The sequence below is a fragment of the Tachysurus fulvidraco genome, chromosome 18 (genome assembly GCF_022655615.1).
Source record: "Tachysurus fulvidraco isolate hzauxx_2018 chromosome 18, HZAU_PFXX_2.0, whole genome shotgun sequence".
Taxonomy (NCBI): Eukaryota; Metazoa; Chordata; class Actinopteri; order Siluriformes; family Bagridae; genus Tachysurus; species Tachysurus fulvidraco.
This window is the reverse complement of record NC_062535.1, coordinates 15,943,709-15,953,255: the sequence shown is the minus strand read 5'-3', so window position 1 is coordinate 15,953,255 and position 9,547 is coordinate 15,943,709. Positions and strand designations below refer to the sequence as shown.

The window sequence follows — 9,547 nt, the reverse complement described above, 5'->3', positions numbered from 1 at the left end:
TGTCTGTATTGTATAGTATAGTGTTATTTATGTCTGTATTATATAGTGTTATTTATGTCTGTATTATATAGTGTTATTTATGTCTGTACTTCTGAGAGTCACAAACTGCTGGAACCAAATTCCTTGTGTGTGTCAACATCAACACACTTGGCCTATAAACCTGATTCTGATTAACATACAGTATATCTCCACTGAAAATCATGATGCCTGGGAGACCACCTTTGTTTAATACGTTCCTTTTATTGATAGTGCAGTTTCATTATTTTTGGGATGGGGCAACAAATGTTTCCACCCATTACTCTGTTAACGTACTGGAATGAAATGGTACAGATGCTCCTCGTGTGCTTATAGCTTATGGAATGTCACACTCTCACACACTGACAAGTGGACATGGAGTTTTACAGTTTAGAAGAGTTTGGTTGCCATTCTGTGGTGGAATTATGTAGTCACGCAGAGAGGAAAGACAGCGCTGTGTCTCGCTCCTCTGTCAGTTCGGCCGCCGTGGCGTTCATCTTGCCGCGCGAGAAGTCGTTAATTGGCAGACTTTCCACCACCTGCCAGGTCTTGTTCTGTACGGAAGAGACAAAGAAAAGCAAAGAGGAAGAAAGAGAATATTACCTATAATTTCTTAACAACTTTCTTTAATGAGGAGCTAACTATTTAATAATTAACCAGATGATGTCAGACCTTGATGTTGACAGGAAAGGAGTACATGAGGTCATCCGGAATGCCGTAAGAGTTCCCAGTGGAGTAAACTCCCATCGACACAAACTCACCCTGCGTAGAGAGGGACAGAATGCTTGATGCCATGTTATGAAACACACACTACATTAAAAGGACAGAGCAGTAAGTCCATGTGTGTTTTCACTGAGGACCTACATCAGGAGTGCCGAACCAAATGTCCCTCATGTGGTCACAGATGGCCTTTGCAGCGGACATGGCACTGGACAGCTTCCTGGCTTTGATCACGGCCGCACCACGCTGCTGCACTGTCTGGGAGTAAGAGAGGAAAGAGAACCCAAAAAAAAGTGAGCAGGTCCGTTTGCTCTAAAAGCTTCCGATGGAACTCGGGTTATGGTCGGGAGCCACACTTACGGAGATGAAGTCTCCCTTCAGCCAGCCGTCATCCTTCACGACGTCGTAGGCAGGCACTTCTTTGCCGTGTAATTTGACTGTGGCATGGTGGACGTCGGGGTACTGCGTGGACGAATGGTTTCCCCAGATGATCACGTTCTTCACGTTGTCCGAGGACACGCCCACGCGCATCGCCACCTAGAAATTACAGCAAGCAATGCTTCTGAGTCCTACTGAAACCTCTAAACACATCAAGGAGAAGAGGCTTCAGCCCAGATATTTAAATCTTCTTAATAACTGAGAGAACCTGTGAGCGAGCCCTGTTATGATCCAGCCTGGTCAGGCAGGAGAAGTTCTCCTTTGGGATGGATGGTGCAGACTTGGAGGCAATCAGGCAATTGGTGTTGGCTGGGTTTCCCACCACCAGCACCTGGGTTCAGGGACAATAAGTAGTGTGTTATATTGACCTCACACCAGCATGAAAGCTCTGTTTGCTTAAACATACACCACATTCAAGTGAGTATTGTGAAAGTCAACAGCGAGGAGAACTTTGTTCTTTCTATAGTTGTTAAACCAACAAAGAGAAAACACCTGGGATACTGATCTATTCACCAGTGATAAACAGTCAGTCCAATTCTGATCAAAGTCCAACCTCCCCTGCACTCACCTTGACCGTCTTCTTGGCGTACTTGTCCAGAGCGGCTCCCTGCGTTTTGAAGATGGCCACATTGGCCTTAAGCAGGTCCTTTCTCTCCATTCCCTCCTTCCTGGGCATGGAGCCCACCAAGATGGCAGCATCCAGGTCTTTAAAACCCACTTCTACCTTGTCGGTAGGGATCACCTCTGCAAGCATACATCCTCAGTGTAAATAGAGATCACAGAATTTACACAAGCTGCATTTTTGTGAAGCTTGTATCAACATCGACTTCACTACAACCTCCACAAAAGCATTCTTGTTCTTCATGTGTGGCAACAAAAAGATAATTAAAAGTGCCCAAATGTTTACAATATTATTGAGATATGGTTTTAAAAAAATATTTTGCTCTCTCTCTGAGAGATTGTATGCAGTGCTGTATATAAATTAAGACAAGAGACCTTTTAGAAGATCATAATAAAGCTTTAAAACCAATAAGGAACAAACACCATCCAAAAGTCCTGCCTACACAGAGTCACTCAAAGACTCTGGATATGTGCAGGTATTAAAAATATATTCAGTATTTTAGTACATCATAAATTATTAAGAGCCCCAGAATGGCCTTTAAGCTCATATTTGCCTTCAATTAGCTGATAGATCTGATTAGTGTTCACTGGGTTATGAATCAGAAACTCTGTTTATCAGAATGGACTTCAGTCCATGTGCTGAATTTTTACGATGCAACCCATACTTTGGACTCCTCCGCTTCCTCTCGCTGTTCTGATTGGCTCAGAGTAAACCAATAGGAGGCGAGATACATCACACACACCTCCAAGCAGCTCGGTGTGCAGCGTGATGTTGGCTGTGCTGTTGAGTCATGCCTTTAGTGTATTCAAGGATAATGAATTCATGATGTGAAGGTTGGCTTGTATTTCAGTGAATCATGAATCAGATCCACTCTGTTTCATCAGAGTGCCGTGTGTAAGAAGGCTTCAAATGTTCATGGATAACACTGCATGTCAATCAATGACTCTGGATCTGAAACACTTCTTTAAATCCTGATCTACGATTCAACTAGACCTAGGATTAAAAGAGAACAATGTGTGTGCTGCAAGCTGATTCATGATCACTGGGTGTTGCTGACCTTTGAGCAGCGGGAGAGCGCAGTCCTGCAGCTCCATCACAACACCGTCCAGCACAGGCAGCATGGGCGGGATGTCCAAAAGCACCAAGATGATTGGCTGAGGCACAGAACAATATAAAATTCACACTGAATTTACCGAAGATCTTCAGTTGTGTTTTTTTTATTCATTTTTCTTACCTGGTCCTTGCCGAACACATCTCCTTTGGCGATGCTGAAGAGCAAAGAGTAGGCGATCTGACCTGCGGCACCGGTCACCAGCACACGGATCGGTTCGGCCTAAAAGGAGAGGAAACACAAAACAGCAATAACCAAAACATGCACGCAACCAGACATGAAAAATGATGGTTTGTGTAACAGCTCAAACAAGCAGAGCCAGACAAGAAGCCCTGGAACATAATGGTGCTAAAACTTTAGAAACCTTTGCACAAAAAAACAAAGACGCAGCATTTCCTCTGCAGGTTTTGTGTCAGTGTTATTTATATTTGTAATCGATAACCAAGCGCTCAGCATCAGTCAATGAAACCGAAGCTGCCTTCAAACCAAAATGCTGAACAACTTATTTACACTCCTAGAATAGTTGTGTGTGGAATTAAGTGAGAAAATAACATCAAATATCCTTTAATTCATTCCTTCACAGAGGACTGTATACTTTCTGTCCTGTATATTACATACTGTATATAATTACACCCTGGAATTGACATACAACCTGTTTCTAACGAACCAGAAAAGTTATGAAATCAATAATTGGTTATTTATTTATTTATTTTTCATGCTATGGCAAAAACCAACGTGGACGTCTGCGCATGCGCATTACTCGATGCCTATTTAGCCGGTATGCTAATTAGAGGTGATACATAATCCGACATTTAACACTTTTTTCGACTATCGTTGTTTTTTTCGCGTCTCTGAATTACAAAGTTTATACAAAGTCTTCCTTTGCTCCGACGCCTGCTAATGCTAATGCTAACGAGCTAATGCTAACACATTAATGACATTATTATTTGGGTCGTACCATTCACTCAAAAACGGACATGAAACTTAAGAAAAAAGTATTACGCTCGGATTAACACGTAGGAAAAGTTGATTTACAACCAAACAGCGTCGAAAACCTGTGTTACATAAAATACATATTTATCTCTCACCATATTTAAATGTTTCTTCGTGTTCAGATGTTATTCTAAGACTTGCGCTCTCCCAACTCAGGACCAGACCAGTCACCTCTGTTCATATGCCGAAATGTCAGTCAGTGCGTATTAAAGCTCTGCTGGGAAGTGTAGTTGTTTCCACCTGATGCTGCTTTGTGTCCTAACAACAAAAAAACGACATATCCCAGAAATCCGTGCGCCACTCTAAGCGGTTCGTGTTTTCTTATTGGTTACGCCTACCCCAGCACCATATATGGAAGACATTTCCGGAAACAAAGCTATAGGTTGGATTTTAAAATATGACTTTGGCTGAAGGACGTGTTTTTTTTTTCTTTCTTTCTTCTAAAGATAAACATTGCGTATTGAAATCATTAACAATAAAGTAATAGTGACAAAAAAAATAAAAAATATTAGTGTAATTCTAAGCCATGCACATCATAGGCCAACATCAGGCCTGTAGGAAAACATCAACACTCAGCATTGTGTGAACTATTAGACCTCATTTATGAGATATGATATTGATATTGGACAAGATATTTGAATAATGTAAGAAAAAGCGTATATATAATTGGGTTACTCTTTGTAGATTGTAGATTAAAAACTCATCTCTTTAGTCAGGCTAATTCACATAATGCATCCCATAATATTGTGCTCTATTACATCTGACCACATTATCATCTAGTGCTTGCTAATATTATGAACAGCAGCTATGTTAATTCCTTCCCACCGCTTCTCTCTTTCTACCCATCCCGAGGCATCCAGAAAATGTACCAGCTCCGATTGTCTTACGTGCCATGAAGATTTTGGACCTCCACTGACATGATCCCGACTCTGTGATAATCCTGAGGCATCTAGAGATCTACCAGCTACAGTTAGACTCTGCTATACTAAAGAGGAGTTACCAAGTTCATGTGGTCTTTGAGGACAACAACCTCCTCATTAACACAACGTTTGTCCGACTGTATATTTATAATCACACCCTCCAGTGTCACCCAGATGAGGATGAGGTTCCCCTTTTGAGTCTGCTTCCTCTCAAGGTTTCTTCCTTTACCATTTAAGGGAGTTTTTCTTCCCCACAGTCACCTGAGTCACCACAGAGTTGCTCATTGGGGATAAATACAAACACATTTAAATATATCTAATATTAATCTTTACTTTTGTATTATATTAATCTTTATATTATTCTTTATAATAACCTTTTTTTATGCTTATGTTCTGTAAAGCTGCTCAGAAACACTGTCAATTGTAAAAAATGCTAAACAAATAAATTTGAATCGAATTGAATTACTGTTCTTTCAGAGCCCAAGACACACCTGAGGCAGGTAATAATGTCTGTAGAATTTAAAGTTCATAGGGTTTTTGTTTTGTTTTGAGGTGCAGGACCTGTTTGCTTTTGTTCCTCGAAGTGTGCATGGGAACTTAGGAACCTCCGTAGATTAAAAACACATGTTATGTCAACATAACAATAGATAGTGTAAATGTGCTAAAATTCTATATAGATTGTGACTTAAATCTCTGGTCAAAAGGTGCACCTGAAAATTAAACTCTAATGATTCTTTAGCTTTTGTTAATCTAAAGTGTAGCCTGTTATCCAGAAACTATTTTAAAAACACTTGATAATTAATTATTAATTGTATAAAAGTTGCTTGTGAATCAGATTTAAGACATTAAACACCAATAGAAAGTGAATTGAACTGGTACTGGTATTGAACCAGCTTATTGAAATAAGCATTTTTCACAGTTTTAGATATTTTCAGCAATATCACGTGGCTGGTATATAATTAATTTGTCAGGTAATGTTAACTACAATAATGGAGATATTTTTTCATTAAGGTCCTAATAAAACTGTTTAATGTTGTAACAGTGTACCGACTGTACACAAAACTGTAGGCTAGTACAGTTTTAAAAAATATCTGTGCCAAGAAAGAGGGGCAAGAACACATGCAACATGTAGGCCAAGGTTGCTTTTGCAGAACACCTAATTAGTTTCTTTAACAAGATGACCAGTCACACAATGCCCACACGAGGACATGTCTTTGAGAGCTTCTTTATAGATTCCCATAATAAAATTACAGCAAAACCGAGCTAGACGATTCACTGAAGCTATTGTAAATTGCGTAGGGGTCATAAACCCCTAAAAGTTGTGAATAGGTCAGAGTTTGTTGTGGCCGGTGGGATGGCCACGCCCCTGAGACCGGAGGTCGCTGTCCACGGTGCTGGACATCGCTGATATTGTTTTCATAATTACTGCAGTAAAGTGTGTGTAAACGCCTGGACCGGATCATCGCGGGTTGTTTACCTGCTCTGGACGCGTTGGTTACATTATGAATGAACCATTGTACAGAGATCATCTTCCCCACTGCTGCAGAAATAAAACCCACAGCCCACGCGCTAAGGTGTTATTTCAGTAGGATGGACTCAGAACCAGACTAAAACGAGTTGTTCAATGAAATGAAAATAACCAAACAAAGCAAAACAAAACAAGCCGATGTGGCATCAGATGCAACGTTTCTGGTTGTTTGCCATTTGATTTAGTGCTATAGATTTCCAATGAGAAGCGTTTTACCTGCGCGGAGGCAGCGCGCACCACCAAGTACATCGCGGTGAGAAGGGTGAGCATGGCGGCGTAAAAGCCTGTCCGTTTCCCCCTGTGCTGTAAAGAGTGTGTGCCTGCAGCAGTAGCCCTCGGCCAGATGATGTTTCAGCCGTGGGAAAGACGCAGTTATTGCTAACGTTATAATGGATGAACAACGTCAGCGCTCCTGACCGCAGTGTCTCCTCTACAGCGCCGCCGCGCGGTGATCCGGTTTCTCAATGCGTCTTTTGGGAAGATTAAAATAACTCCGTGATCGGGCTAAATTAAAACCACAGGCTTAAGATGAGGAGCCGCTGATAAATATTTGCCCCTTTAACCAATTTGTTCCACCTTATATAATGCCGCAGTGAAGAGGCATGATTTATTTGAAGGCAAATTGAGGTGGAAGTCTCACTTGGCCATACAGTATATTCTCACACATTAGAGAGACTGAAAACGAACTGTCTTACCTATTACTAATTACAAGAGCACATTATATTATCTAATAATCAACAATCTAATAAATAATACATTACCTTACGGCGAGATGACGTCACTGTATCATTATTTAAAGTGGAACCGAAACATAAAACGAAATTAAACCAATCAATGTATCAGGAATATGCCAATCAATGGTAGAGAAGTGGTCCAGTCCATATGGTCAAATTATTCAATTCAATTCAATTCAAGTTTATTTGTATAGCGCTTTTTACAATAGACATTGTCTCAAAGCAGCTTTACAGAACATAAACATAGAGCAGAAGGTAAACATAATAAATGATAAAGGAAATAACAAATGATAAAAATAAAGAATTGACAGAATAAAAATTCTAGATTATTATTAGATGTATATAGTTCACAATCTGTATGTATTTATCCCCTATGAGCAAGTCTGAGATGACTCAGGCAGCAGTGGCAAGGAAAAACTCCCTTAAATTGGTAAAGGAAGAAACCTCGAGAGGAACCGGACTCAAGGGGGAACCCATCCTCATATGGGTGACACTGGGGGTGTGATTGTAATATACAGTCAGTTAAATGTTGTATTGGTGTAAGGATCAAGGACTTCAGATCTCCTTAGTATCACAGAGTCTAACTGGAGATGTCTCAGGATTCTTAGAGTCGGCCTCGGCTCAGTGAACGTCCAAAGGCTTCGTCCCACAGAGGACGTTGGGAGCTGGTACAGTGTCTGGATGCCTCGGGATGGGTACAAAGAGAGAAGCAGTGAAAAGGGATTAACATATCTGCTGTTTATAAAAATGTGCAGGTCTGATGTACTAGTGCATGATACTATAGAATGTATTATGTGTACGCCTGACTAAAGAGATAAGTTTTTAATCTACATTTAAACTGGGAAAGTGTGTCTGAGCCCCGAACACTATCAGGAAGACTATTCCAAAGTTTGGGAGCTAAATAAGAAAATGCTCTACCACCTTTAGTAGACTTAGATATTCTGGGAACTACCAGAAGTCCTGAGTTTTGTGATCTCAGAGAGCGTGAAGGATTGTAATGTGTTAGAAGACTAGTTAGATACATGGGAGCTAAACCAATAAGAGCCTTGTACGTAAGTAGCAGCAGTTTGTAATCAATTCTAAACTTAACAGGTAGCCAGTGTAGAGATGATAAAATTGTATCATGTGTATTGTATCGTATGTACCTTAAAACATTTTTAAAAGTACAATGCATTCATATTTCCACTTAAAATGTCATCTGACGTACAAATGTCCATTTAGATTACAACCAGAGTGACATGAAAATGTAGTGTATTACTTTTTGTTAAAGAAAGTGTACAACACAGTGTTTTCTCATCAGAGTTATACAAATAGTCTATTGTGTTTTAAGATTGAGATTGAAATATAGCTTGTACCTGGCTATATTATCACACATTTAAATAATAACAACAAAAACCTGACCTTTACCAGCATAATTCAAACATTATTGTCAATATTGCACATGCACATATATACAAATGGTATTGCACATAACATCTTCTATTTATATTATACTTGTTTTATTCTACACTCAGGTCTCTACATTTCTTAAATATTTCGAATGAACGAATGAACGAGAAAGCAGTGCTTTTCCTCCACCACAGGAAACAAGCACATTTTTTTAATGTGCCATAATAACTGTAGAAGAAGCAGAGTGTGAGATCGATAGGTGTGTGATATCTTTTTCGAACGCTAGGTGGCGCCAAAACGTTGCCTGAATTTTGATTAAATATAACGGTCGGGCTTTGTGCTTACTTAAAATACAAAAGTGTGTAGTTTGACTTCATACAATCGCCCTACTGAATTCTCATATCTGATTGGTCAAATGTTTGTATAATTTCTAAAATAACAGCGGCTCTAAAAATTTGATTCTCTTCTGTTCTATTGTGCTAATAATAATAATAATAATAATAATAATAATAATAATAATAATAATAATAATAATAATAATAATAATAATCTATTTTCTTAATAATTTCTTCTTTATTCCTTCTATTCTATTCTATCTGATTGTGTTGTGTTTTACTATTATTTTCTTCTTCTATAATTTTGTGTACTTGTAATTTCTGCCCCTTTTAAAATCTATTCTATTCTGTTTTATTCTATTGTGATATGTTTTGCTGTTATTCACTTCAGTTCTATAACAATGTGTACTAGTTGTGTAACATTATGTACATGTAGACTGCTCTTCTCTGCTCTTCTCTGCTCTTCTCTGCTCTTCTCTGCTCTTCTCTGCTCTTCTCTTCTCTTCTCTTCTCTTCTCTTCTCTTCTCTTCTCTTCTCTTCTCTTCTCTTCTCTTCTCTTCTCTCCACGTCAAACTCTCCACGTCTTTGGTTTTCATATGCAGGTAACATGGTTTTCGGTATGCAGTTCAAGAGTGCAGGTGAAAACTGAGTAAACTTGCCGGTGCATAAATGAATCCATTGACGACTTCCTGTTTGGCATCATGCACAAAGAAAATGTGCCTCATTTAACAGCCTCAAGCT

General features: G+C 39.4%; 1 protein-coding gene across 1 annotated transcript; it reads right to left on the bottom strand.

Moving 5' to 3' along the window:
* Positions 1–220: 220 nt before the first annotated feature.
* Positions 221–6,713, bottom strand: mdh1aa (malate dehydrogenase 1Aa, NAD (soluble)). Its single transcript, XM_027178890.2, has 9 exons — positions 6,564–6,713; positions 3,030–3,128; positions 2,853–2,949; positions 1,742–1,917; positions 1,382–1,504; positions 1,096–1,272; positions 880–993; positions 688–777; positions 221–569 (listed from the first exon to the last, which is right to left on the bottom strand). Exons 1-9 carry the CDS (start codon positions 6,615–6,617, stop codon positions 447–449), a joined length of 1,053 nt encoding a protein of 350 aa, XP_027034691.1. The 5' UTR covers positions 6,618–6,713; the 3' UTR covers positions 221–446.
* Between the last annotated feature and the right edge of the window lie 2,834 nt (positions 6,714–9,547).

Excerpts from the sequence above, each read along its gene's own strand:
- mdh1aa (XM_027178890.2), bottom strand. The coding sequence starts at position 6,617 with ATGCTCACCCTTCTCACCGCGATGTACTTGGTGGTGCGCGCTGCCTCC. Across the intron at positions 2,950-3,029 it reads ATGTGTTCGGCAAGGACCAG|CCAATCATCTTGGTGCTTTT; the intron begins GTAAGAAAAATG and ends TCTGTGCCTCAG. Across the intron at positions 570-687 it reads CCTTTCCTGTCAACATCAAG|AACAAGACCTGGCAGGTGGT; the intron begins GTCTGACATCAT and ends TCTTCCGTACAG.